General features: G+C 36.5%; 1 protein-coding gene across 4 annotated transcripts in view; it reads left to right on the top strand.

Annotated features, from left to right (window-relative positions):
* NFATC3 (nuclear factor of activated T cells 3) overlaps positions 1-18,796 on the top strand; it is a 198,538-nt gene extending 179,742 nt beyond the window's left edge. For 3 of the 4 annotated variants that reach the window (XM_039503952.1, XM_039503953.1, XM_039503951.1), the window contains 2 exons: positions 4,962-5,063; positions 15,372-18,796. In XM_039503952.1, the coding sequence (XP_039359886.1) occupies positions 4,962-5,063; positions 15,372-15,493 (224 nt within the window). In that variant the 3' untranslated portion in view covers positions 15,494-18,796. The remainder of the gene's footprint in view (positions 1-4,961; positions 5,064-15,371) is intronic. The other variant, XM_039503954.1, reaches the window with a different exon arrangement.
* Positions 18,797-19,728: the final 932 nt, after the last annotated feature.

The raw sequence follows: 19,728 nt of genomic DNA, 5'->3' as shown, positions 1-19,728 counted from the left end.
AAAGTTTATGCTGCATGGCCTTCACAGCACCTAGTGGGGTGCGGGGGACCACTCACAAACCACACTGTTGGATTCTGATTCACTTCACTTACTGCAATTTTTAACTGGGTGTGTGTACCCAAAACAGTGTCTTCAGATGGTTTCAAATAACTTAATCTTATAATGCCTTCACTACCCTAAACAAGTATAATTGATTCTTGCCCTTCTTTTCCCCCTACCCCTGAAAGGTTAATTTATCCAGATTACTGTCTTATTTTCGGTTCAATGGACGAAGGAATTTATCTCCTAATTGAGGGATAATTTGACATAAAAGCACCACCATTCTTTTAACTATATAGTTCAGGGGTACCTTAAGCCTTTTTTGGTCTCATTTTAAGGGAGTGTCAAATTTATCTAAAATCATATCATGTAGTGGAATATTTTTGAAGAAATTCCTTTTTGAATCCACCTATTTACAAATTATTTTAATTAACACTAATTGTCAGTGAATATAATATGTGAATTTAAGGTAGAAAACATATCAGAAATATGGATTTGTAGGTCAGTTCACACTATCTACTTCTGTAAGTGTACACGGCTTTAATGTACACAGAACAAAGAACAAAATCCCTGCATCAAAGTACATACTCTAAAGGGCTGTAACTTTGCTCACTTGTGGTTCATGGTACTTGATATCACAAATTAAGGGCACTTAATTCCAGAAAGAGCATGACAGGAAAGCCCTTATAAATATAAAATATGCATCATGTGATGAGCAATACATAGTATAGCAAAATGCCTGAGAGCTCATTGCTATCAGTGATAGCTCTGCCAGGACACATTAACACCTCATAATCACAACTGTATATAAAACTAATTTCAAAGAGTGTTATCACTGAACAACTAACTCAGTTTAGCCTCCTTTCTATTGATGGAACGTCTGAGCAGATCAAAACTTCCCTATTTATTCATCATTAGTATTAACTTTATGAATTGTTAACTCTTACCTCTATGGATTTATTATGCACAGTATGATACATTAGTCTAAAATCAGGCTGTGTTGATTTGGTCAAAAAAAAATCACATTGTATTTCCAGGGCCGCTGAGAGTGGGTTCGGGCTCCGGTGAAAAAAATATTTGGGGCCCTCCAGCAAGGGCAGACCAGCTAAACAGGGCCGACGAAACCGGGCCCCGGTAATTTCCCCTCTCCCCACCCCCACCCCCCCCAGTCAGCCCTTGGTATTGCTTCTGTCTCTCTTTTCTGAAGTATGAGGAATTTTCGGTAATCAAAGATGACCTTCAGATTACCCCTCTGGAATTCTGAGGCAGAATTAATACTTAAGAAATAAGTGTTTTACAGATCTTAACCCTTTTCCTTTCTGGGCTGCCCAGGCCCTGGATAAGGCATCATTGTTAAAGAAAATATTTTCAAACTAGGCGCTAAGGTTTATTTTCTGTCTGGTGTGTTACTTTGTGACTGTGATAAATTAATTTAATTGTATGTATGTGTGCATAATCCTAGTTGCCAAGTGTACTGATTGTTGTCTGAACCATTTAGTAGGTTCTGTGCTAGAGTTCTGAGTTCTCTGATCAAGTTTCATATCCCATTTAAAAACAAAAACAAAAAAAACTACTTGAGTGTGTATACTAAAGAAGGCAAATTTAAGATTCTGTTTTCTGCAAGTTTTAATACAAGTAAATAAATCATTCAAATGTTCATGCAAAGCAAATGGAAGAGGTGGATACAGCTGAAGCATTTTTTAATTTGAGCAAATGCTGTCTGAAGAATTTTTTGTAGGATTTACTCAGTCCCAAGTCAAGATTCTCAGTGGTGATTTTGAGTACAATACCTCATTTTTTTTGTGCCTGACTTTTCAGAAAGTGCTGATCATCTATCCACCCTTTAGGTCCCTAAATTAGGTACTAATCACATGTGGAAAATCTTGGCCCAACTGAATAGTTAAGAAACAAAACAGACACACTTCCCCAACATTTTTCTCAGGGCTTGTCTACCCCTGGAGTTATTCAGGAATAACTATTCTAGGATCATGATGATTTCTGAATAACCCCATGTATGGATACTTATTCCAGATTAACAATGATTTGTTCTGGATTATCTTAATCCAGTTTGAAAGTGTTCTGCTAGATTGAAGTGAAGTTATTTTTATATCCCTGCTTATTCCTGTGAGGGGTGATCTTTGGGGAGATGATCTATTTTATTTCCTAATGGGCCTGAATTACCTCATACAACATTTCTTGTATGGTGTTTACCATACAATTTTTCCAGCTAGTCTCTTTCAAGTGTTTGATTCCAAGATCCCCTTCTCTTCTTTAAATAAATAAATAAATAAATAAGGCATAACAAAAAATATTCACTATCACCTGAACATTGGAACTATCTTGCACACTTTAGGGTGTCAGAAATTCCAACTATTCTTTCATCATAAAAAAGAACAGAGAGGCAAGACCCATTTTGGACTTCAGATATCAAGTAGCCAAAATTCTGGATATAGACACTCTGAATTTTCCCCTGGATTGATGGCTGTTAGAACCAAGCTGCAGCCACAAAACTTACGGTTGTGTTTTTGTGTATTGCTCAATCACATAAGAGGCTCCTCTAGAGTATGTTGGATACCTGGCAGTTTCCTCCTCTTTATCTTGGTTTCTAAGCACTTTTTCCAAGGTGTAGTAGTGGTAATGGTCACCCCTAAACAGGGTTTCTGTTTTTCCATACCTGAATGATTGGGTCATCAAAGCAAGATCACAGAGGCTGGCACAATATAGCAGAGATCTTGGTCGTGTCAAATCCTTAGGATTAGTGTTTAATCTTAAGAAAGTTTCTTTATGTTATTGAAGAAACCACCCACTTCTGCATTACAGCTGCACAAAATCAGAGGGAAGATCAGAAAAATTTGGACAATAGAGAATTATCAAAGCTAAATCCACTCCTTCTTGGACTTGTTAGGATCCCTAAAACAGAGAATTGGCCTCACAGTAAGATTATCTCAAAGTTTCACAGATAGTCCTCCTTCATATCTCCAGCAGACTTTCATAATGGACATGAATTTTTGGGGCACACTCTGCATCAATGGCAAACCAAGCAGTGTATTCATGGAGAAGAGAAGACTACATATGAATATATGGAAACAGAGAGATGGCAAGTTGGCATTGACTTCTCTTCAGGATGTGTTCAGAATGATAGTGTGAACACTGAGATTGATAACATGGTAGTAATTTCTTAATTACCAGGGGAACAGAGACGCACATTTTTTCAGTAAACAGTGCTCCTTTGTTATATTCATAGACGTTGTTTAGAGCTCTGCAGGTGATGAATCCACATGCACTGTAGGCAGGCAGATGGTATTAAGAGAAAAAAAATCTCGTTGATAAGGTGACCCAAACAGTGTACCTCTCTACTCAAAGGTTGGGATAGAGTTTGTATTCTTTTCAAAACAAAAACACCCATTCTACTTTTTAAAAATCAAATTGCTTTTACCTTCTGCTTCAGGAGGCTTTTCATAAGGGTCTCTTGCCTATTCCATTGAAAGCTTGAGCCTCTGCCTCCAGCATGCTTCACTGTAGGGGTGCTCCCTTTAGTCTCTTGGTTCCTCAAGGCTATTTTCTGCCTCTAGCTCCCAGATTAGCATCCCCCGCCCTCCTGGATTCTTTGATTTTTTCAGAGGAAATATCTACTTTCCTGTTGGTCATGGCACCCACCCACTTGGTGGGAGAACTCTCTCCTCTCACTAACTAGACCTGTTGTTTCAAAAGAACTAGTGGTCCTCTATCCTTATCTCCTAAAGGTTGCATGTGTATTTTATTTGAACAAGAATAATACCCGCCTGAGCTCCTTCTTCAAACTCAAAGTTAGGAGTTACCCAGGGCAATAATATTTCACCTGAAGCAATCTTCCTAAGCAAGACATCTGAAGATCATGATAGCAAGGCAGATACATGCTAGTATTCAAGAATCTTAACCAGTAGCACAGTAGGCACTAGCACTGTATAAATACATAACTAAATGACCTGTCTGAGCCGCACCAAATTGCGTGCACAAACCCTTTACGAATTTTACAGCTACCTTTTAAAAAATAAAAAAAATAAAAAAATAAAACCCAAGCTAGTACTATTTGTACATTTGAAAACACTACCAAATGAAAATGCTGGAGTTGGTTAATACAATATTCAACCCTTAAAGAGCTCTCTTTTGGAAGGATAAACTGGGTACTGAGCATTTTCTTAATTTATCCCTCAAGACTGTTGCCTGCTTCATCTCAGATATTCACATCTCTTGACAGTTCCTTAGGAACTGGTCTTCGTGCCATAGTTGTCCATCTGTATTAGTGCTACCAGGATCAGAGTCAGTTTCCTGGTACTTAAATTTTGCTCTGTGGCCTGGCTGGATTATGACAGATGGGAGGATATGTTCAGGAAAAAGCAGAGAGATCTTTGTTCAGACAGTTTGATCAATACTGGGTAAAATAAATTATTTACTGTAATGGATCTAATCCCCCTTTGAAGTAAAGAGAAATCCTAATTTCTTTGTTTTATTCTGAGTTATTGGCTGCCTCTTGCCTGGATTTTTCAGGGAAGAGGAAATATTTAGTGGTTTGTGCTGGTGTAACTAGACCACAAAAAGCAAATTAGGAGGTTAAAACAAAAATAAAAACTTGACTTTGGTCATGATTATTTTAACTGAAAACTTTCAGAAGGACAAGATGCAAAAACCTGAAGTTACGTGGTGTAAATTTGGGATGCTACCTGTTAGGTAATCAACTTTGTTTTAATAAGATATTTGTTAATTTACAAAGTGATATTCACCTCAAAATATACACTGTTATCTTGAATGAAACTGGGTACTTCATGTGACCTGGCAAGTCAGTATTGCAAAAAAATCAGTGAAATCCACTTCCTGGTTGAGTGAACTGTGACTTCTTGGTTTAGGCCAGTCAGTAGTTATGTCTGTCTTCTTCTCTGACACAGACAATTTTATCTCTGACCTGGAATACCAGCCATCAGGTTCAGCAGAGAAATGGACTCAACATTCAGCATTCATGTCCAACTCCTGTGTGGAAAATCTAGAGGGTGAGTCTGCTTAAATGCTTCAATGTTTTATATTGGAGCACAAAAGTAAGGAAGGGAAAAATGTTGTGGTAGTTCTAATATCTACAGATGAAAAAATGCTATATAATAACCAAGTATTACTATAAGTAGGGACGTGTATTTTTTCTGTCATTCACAGATGTGGAATTTTGTGTAGAATTCACCCTTTGCTGCAGAATATTGTTCTCGAATTTTTAAGCTACAGTTTAAAAAAAAATCTATTTCCGCTTTTTAAGCTTGCAAAGAAAAGCTTGATATGTGAACCAGGTATGAACTAGAGGTATCATACAATTCAATAAAACAACTCAATTTAAAAAAGGGATTTGAAACTGCTGCAGAATTTCCACTAGAGTGCTGTAGAATCTAGGAAAAGTCTAATTTGCTGCAGAGAGCACAAGGCTTGGGTTTTTTCTGTTTGATTTTTTTATTAATTGAATAGAGCAAGGTCAGAGAGTGGCCAGAATAGCCTCTGACTTTTCACTGTGATATGTTAAGTCTCAAACTTTTTTTAAACATAAGAAAACTTCTGATTTACTTAATCTTAAATAAGGTTGAAGATGATAAGTTGGAGATCCAGCCGAGGTATCAGGATAAATTGGCACTTCATAAATATCTGGCTAGTTGGATTTACTGTAACTGGGGGGGAAATGTTCAGCAATTGCCTTAAAAATCCATCAACTTGCTCCCTTCATATATATAAAATAAGAATTGTACACTATGATTGTTTGTTAAACATTGGCAGTATTGTTAATACTGGAAATAGGCACATGATGGTTGATCTCGCTTGTGCTTTCTTGTTCCCATTTTTTCTACATATGTATATGCATAAAATTCTAATTAAAACATTTTTTAAAATTCTCAAATTTTTCTAAAGCAGCTTTTATTCTATCACTAGAAACTCAGAAGTAAAAAGTTGTGTTAATTTAGGATTACACAACACTCAAAAAAAAAAAAAAAACCACACAGCTTCTGAGCTCCGTTTTAGTCTAGTTACAAACCTACAGAGTAGTACTCAACTAATACATAACCCTAACCTTAACCATGACAATATTAAGGATGTTCAATGATTATTTAAAGAGAGAAACTACACTAAGTTAAACATTTAAAGTTTTGTTTAGTTATACTAATTCCTTAGACACCTGAAAGTGAAATAGGATTCTAAAGTTAATTTTCATTTCTACAGTCCTCCATAGATCTACTAGCACAAATGTTAACAATATTAAAAATTGTCAGTAAAGCAAGCAGCTAGAATTCAGAACAGCACAAAGGGAAAGCAGCATGCATTTGTGTTAAGGTGATTGTTTTGAGAAAACATATTTGGTCTTCAAGGAGATGAGTAAGAGGGGGACACAATGCCTCTTGTCGTTTTTAGCTTAGATTAGTGGAATATGTTCCAGTGCTTAATCTTAAAATGATTCAAAAGCTGGAATGGTTGCTGATTGTGCATTTGGCAAGTGAGGTGTACTATAGAGTACACAACACCTATGCTCTGGACCTGCACTGTTTATCAGAGATTCCACCTAGATTTTAAGGTGGTGGTGTGGAACTACAAAGCCCTAAATTGCCTGGTAATAGCCTCCTGAGACACTGCCACAGTTGCAGTTAGTGGCGATATTAATGCTATATCCCCTTGAAATAAGAGAGGAGGCACCAGTCAGGGCATTCCCGGTAATATTGCTGGGATTCAGGAATGCTTTCCATTTCATAATTAGAAATAGCTTGGATGTGCCAACTTTCAGGCCATGGTGTAAAACCAATTTATTCATCGGGCCTTTGAAGAGAGGTAAGGGGGCTGAGATACAGGTCGCTATGTGAGGGTGTTAGCATTATGTGCAGCTGCTTAGTAGAAAGGATTAATTTATTATATTGTATTTTGGTTTTGTACTTTTAAAGTATTGGCGGGGAGCTCAGGACAAAGATGCTTTTTAAAGGAAAAGATGAAGTATTGTCACAAAGTTTTACTGTATATAATCGAAATCCGTACCGTTAGTTGAGGAATACTTTTCTTTATTTTGTCAAAAACTGTCCATTCTGTATCCAGAGATGAATGTGCCTCAACACCTATTCTGCTGCTGTGCAGAATGCATTGTATTGTACTCCTTGAGTAGTCTCAGCAAATACTTCTTGATTCTGCCAATGCGAACTATCCAGCCATCACCACAAACATTCTAAAACCCTCCCACTTAAAATTTCTGAAATATTGTGAGTGTTTTGGTGCGCTTAAGCCCCAGTACCAGACTGTTCGTTACCACGTGGCGGTTCTGATGGCAGTTCTGACGTGACCACAATTTTTTTTATTAAAAAAGGGTCATCCACAGAGTCATTCCCTACATACGTCACATGCTTCTTGTGGGGAAGATTGTACAGGGTGACTGACATATGCGACAGGGGACAAAGGCCAGCTTCCTTCTGTGGTTACTATTAATGTGTAATATGTATGGTGCTGGTGGTAGTAGAAATGTGAAGGCATGAAGCTGAGTGAAATTAGCAAATAGCCTCAAAGCAACCTCTTGGAAACTACATCGTTATTTCTATCAACAACAACAAATTGCTAACTCATCTTGGATTAGTTGACCAGTTCAGAGCTTGTTAATATACCTGCAATTGTGACTGTTCTCCCACTCCATCCATCTTGTAGATATGAATTTACTCAGCAACTATAAAATTAAAATAGTGTTTTGTAATTATGGTGAGATAATCCAGCACTGATTTTTTTAATATAATCTTTCAAACACGAAACATCAGCAATATGAATTAAGTCTACATAATTATTTACAAAGTAGGTAAAAAGGAATGTTCAGTGTGGTGATACACAGTGCCTTTATGCATTTCAGTCCAAGATCAGGCTTGTATACTGCATTGTTTTTAAAGACATAACACGGAGTAAGCAATTTCAAACAGAAGTGAATTGATTCATCACTTTACAGTTTATTACTTTATAGCCTACTGAGTTGGTAAAAAAAACATGTTATTTGAGTATCAGAGGGGTAGCCGTGTTTGTTTCTGTGGATACAGACTATGAGGAATCCGGTGGCACCTTTAAAGACTAACAGATTTATTTAGGCATAAGCTTTCACGGGTAAAAAACCCACGTCACGTGGGTTTTTTACCCATGAAAGCTTATGCCCAAATAAATCTGTTCCTCTTTAAGGTGCCACCAAACTCCTTGCTGTTTTCATGTTATTTGAGAAGTTTTCAAAGATCAAAAATTTTTAAAAGGACTAAATCATTGCAATTTACCTGTTAAGGTAAAATTCTCAAATCTATTTGTACTACCAACTACAATCGCTATCACTTGATTTTACTGCCTTTACTATACAGTACTATCGAAGGGTTTACATTGAAATCTTTAGAAGCTTATTTCAAGACTATAGTATAACACTATGTATTTAAATCCTTTATATTCTCCAATTTTTGTAGGGCATAAGCAGAGAGTTTCAAAATTTCTGTGTTGGTAAGCGTATGTGATTAAGTGATTTGCCGCCGCGCCCTCCCCCAAGACATTACTTCCGATTATAAAGGGCCTGACCTTAGAGGTGCTAGATATAGTTGTTTCCTATTAAATCGATGAGCGTTTCAGGAGCTCAGCACATTCTGAAATAAGGTCCCAAAAATTGTTCTTGATTTTTAGGGTTAAACGTGGAGTAATAAATACTTGATCACCTTTAAATCCAGAAAATTTACACCTCAACTCTATTGCAATACTTTCATCTGCAATTGAATTTCTAATTGTTTACCAGGAATTACATTAAATTGCCAACTTCATGAAAAACTGCTACTTGGGCAGCAAAAAGTATCAATTAAGTCATTTTCATCAGTCTCATGATAGAGTATCATGTATTTCCACTAACAACAAAAACAGACTGATCAAAATGAGCTTCATACGGTTTTCAAAAAATACTGATTAAATTGTGACCATAAGTCAGTTGGTAATAATGTAAATATTAATCACATAATGAGAGAAGAGCATGTGAGGTTGTTACTCACATTTTGCTATACATTTTTCCCATGCCCAGCAACAAATAGTATAAATAGTAATTATGCTTATTCTGCCTTGAGATGTACCCACATGATTAAAAGTAGTTTGCACTAGGGTTTTCAACAAGGTATTGTTAAATCATTTGTGTCCGAATTTTATTAATATGAGCCTCTATATTTAAAATTTCCTTTGATGCGTTATGGAGAGGCTAGGAATGATGACTGTTGCAATGTAAGCTGCAGTTACCATGTAGCCCCAAACTGCAAATGAATTTTTTAATTTAAAGTAACAAATACCAAAAAAAACCTCCCTTGGTTCAAGTTTAAGCAAAATATTAAAATAAAACCAAGATACCACTTTTGGTAAGTAAAAAAACTAGACTAACAATTTCTTTCATATTGTGGGTTTTTTTTAAAAAGCAGATACATATTTGACTAATTGTAGGGGCAAGCTTTGGCATTTAATCAGTAGACCAATGATATTGTATAGTGTATGTTTCTGACACATTCATCTTTAATTTATGCCCTTAATCTTTAAAAGTGCAATGCATATTTTTTTATTTTGTGTAGGATTGAATTAAAGTGCTAGAGTAATTTTCATTCCTCCATAGAATTTTTTTTGCAGTGTCAGTAACACCTACATTTTTATATACATTACGTCTTAATTAACAGAACCAACAAATGCAAGCTAATTAAAGGAATATTGTTGAGTATGCTACATGCAGAATCTCTGAAACATCCATGTAAACTTTCATATGAAAACCTTGTCGTGTGTAAACATTAGATGAATAACTGTTACTTTTGTGCACAGTTACTGTCCCGGAAAGCCTTGCATAACTTGAATTTTGTGTAAGTTGGAAACGTATCTCCAACCATTACGCCCCCCAAACAAAAAACCCTCCTACTTTTTCCGTAAGCTCTGATTTGCGTATGTCGGGTTTACATAACTCGGGGAGCGTGTGTGTGTATATATATAAAAAACGCACACAATTGCAGAAACTGTCCATTTTATAATACAGTTAACGTAACCAATAACAATTTGAATTGAATTTGTCTGCTCTGCTTCACCACAGGCCTTGGTTGTGGAGTCAGTAGTTTTCCAGAATAACTGGCATAAACTGCACTGAGCCAAGGGGTGCAATTCTAAATTTGGTTCTAATTTATTAACACAACCTCCCAAAAACCTGAAATCTACTTATCTTGCAGCCATGAAGTTCAAAAGAATTAGTTTACTTAGGAAATTGATATGCTATATTTCTGTGGAGTATTACCAAAAATTACTCTTATTACAGTTTAGAGGCTTTGAGTTCTGGATGTCATTGTACTAGGCACTGTACAAACACATAATACAGGACCATCCTGAAATCTGAAAGTATTAAAATATATTAATTACTTCCTGCAAAGAGAAGTGCTTGTAACCTTTTTATATGCTGCATAAATATTCCCTTTGATGTCTCAATATTTTGCCTCTTTAATTTCGTTATCTCCTTATTTATAACCATGGGGGAGAATGTAGAAGGAGAAATACTGTGTAATTCTGTTGCACCATCTATTTTATTTACTTCAGTTAAGTGTTCTACTCTTCTTCTCAAACTAAATAATCCACTAAAACTCTCACTGAAGAAACCTGATAATTTTATTAATCCTCAACATATATCTAACAATTGTCTACTTCTTCTAAACTGCTGTATTTTGGTCAGAAAGGCAATTTAATTATGGTACCCGAGGTGAGGTAGCATTCTTCATAAAGCCAAATGTTTTCCTTCTATCCTTTTTTAAATGTATCCAAGTATTTTATATTTGCCTTTTTAACGCTAATGTGTACATTATGTAAATATCTCCAGTAAACTATTCACAAGGAGTTCCACACCCTACATCTCAATTTTGTGAAAGATATATGCTGTGCCTCTGGGTTTCCCAAACTATGATGCGATATGGGCTTCGATGGAAAGTCTTGGCAAGCTAGAGGTCTAAACCATCAAATTCTGCAGAGTTTAAGTTTTCATTTTAAAGCAAATTAACTTACTAGTAGTTGTGATTGTGCAGAAAAACTTTCACATGTAAATCAGTGGATTATATTCCACAGTCTGCAGACTGACAGCTCCAGTGCTTCTGCTACTGCTCAGAGCTTTCCAAGCAGCAGCAAAGTAAAATGGAGGCTCTGGAAAAGGGTGGAACAACAGAACCTCCCTGTCACCAACTGCCAAGAGGCTCTGGGGTGGGAAAGTGAGAGAAATTAACCCTTCCAGACATCAGAAGGAGGTTGGGAGATGCTTCAAATTTATTTAATCTTTGGCTACACTTAAATTTTGCTGGTATAACTATGTGATGCAACTGTCAATGAATCTGGCACTATGGTAAATATAGTAACCACTCAAATGCTTGAAAAAGAAAAACAGTTGAACAGGTAACTATTATTAATCAAAAAACCAGAAACCCAGAATATCAAAGGCCAGTAAAAAATTGTTCAGTACTTTAGTATCTTGTACACCATACATAGAACTATTGTGATTTAAGAATGAGTAAAGCTGTAATGCTACTCACCTATTGCTATTCATTCAGTGAATATTCTTGTCTCAGAGCACTCTGTAAAATGTTACCTCCAATAGAATGGACTGTACAATCAACAGCAGAGGGTTTTTTTTGATTGATGTTGCCAAATTCAGAATAAACCATTTATCAGAACTTAGACAGTGACAATCTAATAATTCCAACGAATAAAAGGATCTTAGTTGCGTTCATTTTTATTGTATTGCTCCAAGATTTAGCAGCACTGAGCAATTGTAATGTTTGATTTGTACCTAAGGGCCTGTTCAACTGCATACAGGAGGACAGCAAGATTTTGCTGGGTGCTAATGTTGTGATGTAACAGGTTGGTGGTGGTGCCTTTCTACCATTACCACTACTCCTTTGTGGAACAGGTATTGAGACTTGAAAGACTGTGCTACCTCTAGGAGAACATGTAAATGCCTCACAAAGTACCTTTATCTGCAAAGCAGCTTATTTCAAAGTATCTGATTTGTAAAGTGCAAGTTCAGAATACAGGAGCAAGATACATGTAAGAGACTATTGGTTAACAGTTGTTTGTAATCCTCTGAGTTAGTTATATACTGTCAGTTACTTAAAATATTGAAAGAATTGATTTCAGATTATGAATTTCCTATAGAACTCATTTCATATGCTGGAAAGGAATCTCATAACAATTATAGAATGTAGCTCAGCTAAATTAATTCATCTTGGCAGCCACATTGCATCCTTTTTTGACTTTTCAGCCACAACAGATTTCCATTAGAATTTTTTTAGGTTAATATAAGACCTGCTATCAAATTTCTGGTCACAAATATCTGCTCTACAAAATAACTTCCCCCCCTCCCATAGTCTTACTCATGCTATACTTTGTTATTGAGCTTAATAAGCTATCTTGCAAACAAATGACAGAATACAGAAAATTAATGCATCTGTTTACCATTTGAGTAAATTAAAATGTCTAGTATGGCAGCACAGAGAGGTGGCGGCTGAGGTGATATCTTTTACTGGACCAGCTTCTGTTGGCGGGAGAGAGACAAGCTTTTGAACTACACAGAGCTCTTCCCCAGGTTTGGGAAAGATACTCGGAGTGTCACAGCTAAATACAAGATTGAACAGGCAGTTTAGCATAAGTAATTAGCACACATTCAAAGTGGTTGGTTAACACCCCTGTAGTCCTAGACAAAAAGGCAGATTGGTGGATTGCAGATTGTTGTAATAAGCCATAAATTCAGCATCCTTATTAAGACCATGGCCTACACTACAGTTAGGTCAATGTAAGGCAGCAAGTGTCTACACTAGAATGGTGCTCCTGCAGATGTAAGATGCCAACTACATAGTTCTAATAACTCCACCTCCAGAAGAGGTGTAGTGTTCAGGTCAATGTAATTAGGGCAATGCACTGTCTGTATAGACACTGCGTTACCTGCATCACCTGTTGATTGTCAGCCCTGCATGAGAGCTGACAGCCCAGAGCCCTGCTGCCACCTCCCAGTGAGGGATGGTGAGGGGCCAGGGAGGAGAGTGAGGATACCAGTTTCACTGCTGGTAGGCTCCCTGCTGTGAAATTGAGCCCAGTGCCTGGCTCATAGCTGGGGCTGTCAGCCCTGGGGTTGGGGGACTCCAGCTGTGAGCCCTGCATGGCTGTCAGTGTACCACTTGAGTTGGTGGAAGCGTGCCTGCTGAGGATGCACACCACTGGCAGGAGGAGGGTAGTGGACATCAGCAGCTGGTTTAATTACTGTGGTGGCTGTAGGCTGACATAACTTGTCTACCTAATTTTGTAGTGTAGACAAGCCCCATGATTTTTAGTGTCTGGCAGTTCTGAATTTAAGCTCCAAGGCTCATCTTTTGAAACTTGTTCAGGTTTCCTTTGAAGATTAGGACTGAGGTCAGATAGTGATCGCTTTGTGAAAAGTGTTCACCAACAGATGAAATGGTGTTCTTGCCTTTTATCATTTTCCTGTGTGAGTATGGGAGCATTCGTTGTCAGCTTAAGCTGAATTGAATTGCTTAGTGAAGACTGAAACCTGTCTTGGATAATGTTTAGTTTAATCATTGAACAGCAGTTGCTCTACGGGTATCTGTATAAAAAAAAACATTCAGCAGTTTTCTACCTTTCACATACTTTAAAAAGTCTCTTATTAGAAATACAACAAAAGAAAGTGTGTCACAACTGTAGAACTTGTATAGTAAGTTCACATGTCACTCTAGCGCATACCCAATGCTTCCGGGGGGCGGGGGGGAATTGTTGAAGTCCCCTTAGAGTGCCAGTTTCTAATACTGGTCATGCCAACTTCACAATGTTTGGGAGCCTTCATGGTTTATTTTAACATCTGTTGTAGGTTTATCATTACAAGTTCTCACTAAATTGTTTGGTTTTGTCTATTTTCCAAACTAAGTATAGTTTGTTTTGTGCTCAGCTTTTGTATGCTTTTTCTGTTGTACCCTGGGGTTGGTATAGCCTTGTCAGTCCCAGGATATTGGAGACAAGCTGGATATGGTAATATCTTTTATTGGACCAATTTTTGTTTGTGAGAGAGACAAGCTTTTGAGCTACAAAGCACTCCCAGACCTTGCTTTTCCATAGTGACATTTGGAATATTACTAATCCAATATTCTTGTGTTACTGTATTGGTCTGAATTTGTAAGACTTTATTGAAATTTGCCTATTCAAAATAAATATTTCTACAAGGGTTTCCAAACCCTGACCTCAGTTATAGAGTCCTGTGGGTCAAAATAACGCACCTGACGTTTTCTGGTGCTGAGTTTTGATTATTTCAGTGCTGCTTCTCTCAGTAAACTAGTGTCATACTTTGGGAGTAAACCCTGCTGTTCTTACTAAACTAAAATTCAAATTGAAGAAAATTGTTTGCTGGAAGAGAAACTTGTCTAGAGCTCACTATTTTAGAAATGCCATAATTTCAAATTAAAGTTTTTCATAAATGAGCTGAGAATATTAGAGACTTAGAAGTAAACTACCATATTCCCTCTCAAACTTTAAATGTAACAATCAGCTATATTGGTGTCTATACCATCTTGATGTTGTAGCCTGTAGAGCATACTTAGTTTGCTTTTATGATTGCAATAATTAATGTCTTTCTAACAATAGCTTGGAAGCTAGTCTTCCAGTTGAATTTAAGGCTCTCTCTGCTGGGCTTGCATCTTATATCAGACCCAATCCTTCCATAATGTAGAGACAAATCTTTAGGGGAAGCGGATTTTTGCTATTAGATGATTAGTTGTTGTAGCTCTCAGACTTAAGAAATGAGAAGAGGAACTAAAATAGATTTACATGTCTGAGAGCATTGAGTCAAGCTAACTTCTACTTACAGAACTTCCTCAGAATTTGGACTGAAGACCCCAAAACTATAGTTAATTGCTGTCTGTGGTCTGATGAGGCCTGCAACAGGAACAACTGCATAGGAACACCTGAACTGTACCTGCCTACACTGTGCCTCTGAGTTCTTTTTAGTCCCTTATTTCTTAAAAAACGAGTCTGTGTGGTTTAAAGTCATTGTCTTAGGGGTGTTTAGAAACTGTCCGGAATGAATGTAGTGATACAAATATGCTTTAATTTTCATTTGTTAATGTTACTGTAGTTTGTTCTGTTTCACCTTGTGCTACTTACTGACTGCATCTTAGTTTATAGGGTTGATACTTTTTCCAGAAGGGTATACTAATGAATATTGCACTTTTGGAAAAAGTAACACCCAGACATTAGGTTGGTGTATTTACAGTAGCTGTCAGTTATAATTGTATAACTTTTTATACTTTTTTTTTTAGTGAATGAAATCATAGGAAGAGATATGTCACAGATCTCAGTGTCACATGGAGCAACAGTGTCCGGCCAATCTCCACATACATGCCCTGGATCTCTGGAGACAGGAATATCGGATGGAGTCTAAAAGCAGCTAAGCATCCATGAAATCTTTCAAGTTTTCTCTGAATATTTCTTCTTCAGCCCCTTCTCTTACACTCACTGTGCTTCCAACTCTTGTGGCCTTTTATAGACTGGAACAATGGATCCTTGCATCACCCTTTTAGTGGGTTACATTTGCTGTAGAGACAGAGCATTTCTAATTCTGGTTTCTCGAGTGCTGTAAAAAATGACTGAGTAAATGGACACCAAGAAGCAAGACAAGATATTTTAACCGGTTAAAAATTACAAATGAGCTTTGCTGTTTTACATTTAAATAGAATACTTTTATATTGTAAGTGCTTAAAATGTGTGGAGATGTTAGTTTTGCTCTTCTAATATTCACAGTACTGAATGTGGAGAAAAATTTAATACACATCTTCAGTGTGCTGCTTTCCCTTAGAAGTAGTAGAATTGTAATTGACAGTTTTGTACACCTTTGGTCATTCTGAACAGCCTTTAAGCTTATATTGTTTAAAAGATAACTTTTTATAATGAAATCTTCCAGAGGCAAAAAAACAAACAAACCTGTCATCTTAAGCCAATGCCTTGGAAGCCATTGTGTATAAAAATACTTTAGTGTTTTCTTTCTTTGATTCATAGGAAGCCAAGCCAAATGTAGATCTGCACTTCTTTATAAACTGAAAATGTTATTTGATAGGCTGCAAAGAGACCATTCCATCATGGAAGTGTTGGGATAGAAATGACATTCCAAAATTTAACTTTTATATCTTCCTGTACTTTGTTAGCACAGGCTCCTTACTGAATTAGCTTTTTCATAGAAACTATACATTTGAAAAACTAGGATTTTGATGTAAAGAACCTTAATTTCAAAGCCATGTTAGATAAGGGGGAATTTTGATATTTGCAGAGGATTTAAGTGTTTTATCACTATGAAATACACCAATCTTCAGTAGCTCTAATATTTTCCATGTAGTAAATCATTTGCTTACATCCCTATTCTATTATTTTCATCTGCCTAAATCCTGCCACTTTGACATTGCAATGTCTTAAATTTGAACTATGAACATTTATCTGCTAAAAAGAAACTTACTATGAGTGAGTGCTTTAAAGGAAATACATTTGAGTAATTTGCCCATAGTTAATGGTAAATTTATAAAGCAGAATTTATTTCAGAGGAAAATAGTGTATGAGACAATGACTGTGGTATTAATTCCTTACAGTTTGTTTGAAATTATGTATTTTCCTCACCTTACCCACGTCATCAGATAGTAATGTTTACACTACAGGGCTTTTAAAACCTCGGGCCTCTGATTAGAAACCCAGGAGAGGATCTGAAACTGCTAATTTAGGCCATGTTAAGTATTTCCCAAGAGGTTGTAGTTTACAGACCTGTCTGATGTGGAACATACAGGGTATACAAAAAAAGAGTCATATATAGCAAAATAAGATCAGAAGTACACTTTCATACTTGAAATTGTTTTTAGTCCAGATTTCTGTTCTTCTGTTGAAATAACCATTATTCATTCTAGTTACGATGAAAAGCAAATACATTCAACTTTGATTATAAGGGGATGATAACATTGAATTAGTTCAGATATTTGAGGGTATTTTCATTGCAATCAATACATGTACAGGACATGCCCTTGTTTTGTTTATACATGTTCTTAAGTTACAGTAACACAAATAAAGTCTTAAATGGACTCCATTATTGAGGTCATTAGGAATAAAAACCCACTATAATAAATATAAGTTTTGTGGTAGCACATGTATTGGCAGCACAGCAGGGGGAAGTTTACATAGAACCTCTTGCATATGAAATACCAATGTGCTATACATGTTTAGATGTAATGTTCTAGCAATACTGTTAAAGGATATAGAATATCTTTGTGTTTGTTGGATCATGGAGCTTTAGAAAAAACATACATTTGAAAAGTTGGTGGAAATGGAACTTCCTTCTAAGCTATCTGGGACTACCATGGTGGTAATTTTTAATTATTATTTTTCAAATAAGTTTATGGTGAGGCCACTCTACAGGTAGATTCATTTCTGACAGACTATGTATTCTGGGAAGCTAAGCATCCTTTCCGTTAATGTACTGTACATTAGTGTAAGTGTCTCTCAAAATCGTTATTTTGGCAGTTCTATCATTTGAAAAGAATTGTAACTGTCCCTCAGGTGCTTCTCTAGTTACTATCCCTACTCACATTAACGTTAAACACGCTAAAACACGGAAGTGTTCAGAACTACAGCGTGTTATGTTTTTATAACACTGTTTCAATCACTGTAGGTTGTGTGCTGGTGCAAGGTGTGTTCCAGTTTTCATTTAATGTACCGGGTCTGTTGAATCAATGTGTGTGGGAGGACTCTCATTTTGAGCTGTTCATACTTGTGTGGGTTTTGTGCTCCTAACGACTGGTACAGCCTCTTCTCCTTGCAAGTCCTTAGAGCGAGTAGCTGGAATTCATACTGTACCTAAAATCCGCGAGCCCATACAATCCAGAGTTGCTATGCACTAAATCTTCTGATGCCTTTAAATACCTTGATGCCTGTAGATCTAGAGATGCTTTCCTATTTAAATATAGCTTTTGGATACTAAAACAGTTTTTGTATTTGCCTTGTAAAAGCTTCAGTACAAGGGTCTTAATTTTATTTTGGCATGTGCGATACTGTAAAGACTGTTAAAAGCACACAATCTCCATTGGACTATGCAAATTTAATTTTACAACAATACCTTGTGATTTGATCATTTGTTGGCATCCACTTTCTTGCCCTTCCTCAGTCCCTGCTTTCCATACTGATGTTTAGATTTTAAACATGAAGGAAAGCCTTAATAGTAGTCTGTCTTCTATGGAGGATCAATGTTAAGACTAAAGATTGAGAAATATTTGGCACATTAGATGTGGGCAATGAAAAAGTAACTTACGTTTTTGAATTTAACCACAAACCTAGCAATCAGACTTCCTCTATTAAATCTTATAATTATATCAGTGGAACTGCCATCCTTTATAAACCAAAGAGAAAAATGACAATTTTGTTCTGATGCAAACAAAGCTTTGAAACTCTATTTTTGATACACATAATGGATGTCATTCCTTGAGGTTTGGAAATTGTTCAAATTAAAGTTTTATATTTAAAAATGGGACAATAAACATTGACTAAAGATTAAGTTCTAGATGTTTACAGAGCCTTGTATTGTAATTTCATGTACATTTTGTATTTTAAACATTTTGTAAGTTATGATTGCAGTGCTATTTGAGAAATACAAAGGGAAGAACTTGTATTTTAGGCTCTTAAATCATAGTGTTGAAATAAATAAGAAAATACATAATGTGTCACTGTTTATTCAAATACATCACCGATGTAGGAGTTAAGTAAAATTGTTTTTAATCCACTAGGCTTACACTGCTGAACAGCTATATTTCACTGCTATGTGGGGTATCAAATGTATGATGCTTGTTAATATCACCAAATGGCTGCATATTAGCCCTGGCCTGAAATGGCAATACTCTTGCAGTTCAGAATGAATTAGCCTTAGTAAAGCATAATGGGAGAGTACACAAACTGCTACTAATCACTCGAGTATCAAGCTCACCCATTTACAATGAAATACTAGTCACTATTGTGTGTCTTTTTCTCCATGGTAAACAGTAATCTTCATTCATAAAATTATAGCCTTTTTTTGCTGTCATTAGAGGCAAGATGCTTGCTTCAGTATTTTATCAAAAGGTGGTGAATATTCAATTTCATGCATCAGTTCTAGCTTGTGTGCCTCTCTTCCTTCCCCTCCAATCTCTCAACTCCTGATTCCACATCCACACCAAAAAAAAAAAACACAACACACGTGGTTGCATGTAAGGACATTAGAATAGGACTAAGAATGTCGAATGAACATGCATCTAGCATATTAAAGTGAGCTGAATTTTGTTTGTTTACATCTGCTCTTTGCATCTGTTGTATCTTTCCTCTCTCACCCTGTACAACATTGTTTCAGTACTGAACCTGCTCAGTGCTTGCAGCTCTCACTGATCTATTGCAGTTACAAACTGCAGTCTTCTGTCCTCATACATGTTCGATTCATCTGACTTTTATTTCATCCAGAAATCTGATTACTCCTGAATTTATGCCAAAGAAACATCTGACAAAGACCGATCAAATGTTGCCTTGCAGGATGCAATGAGGTGATTGACAGGGTGGGTGGGGCAATAGTAGAGTATCTGAAAACCTGAGGAGCCCAGGACTAGGCTAAAATCAGCCATCATT

The sequence above is a fragment of the Mauremys reevesii genome, linkage group 16 (genome assembly GCF_016161935.1).
Source record: "Mauremys reevesii isolate NIE-2019 linkage group 16, ASM1616193v1, whole genome shotgun sequence".
Lineage (NCBI taxonomy): Eukaryota > Metazoa > Chordata > Testudines > Geoemydidae > Mauremys > Mauremys reevesii.
The sequence above is the reverse complement of the archived record's forward strand: the minus strand, read 5'-3'. Positions and strand labels throughout refer to the sequence as shown.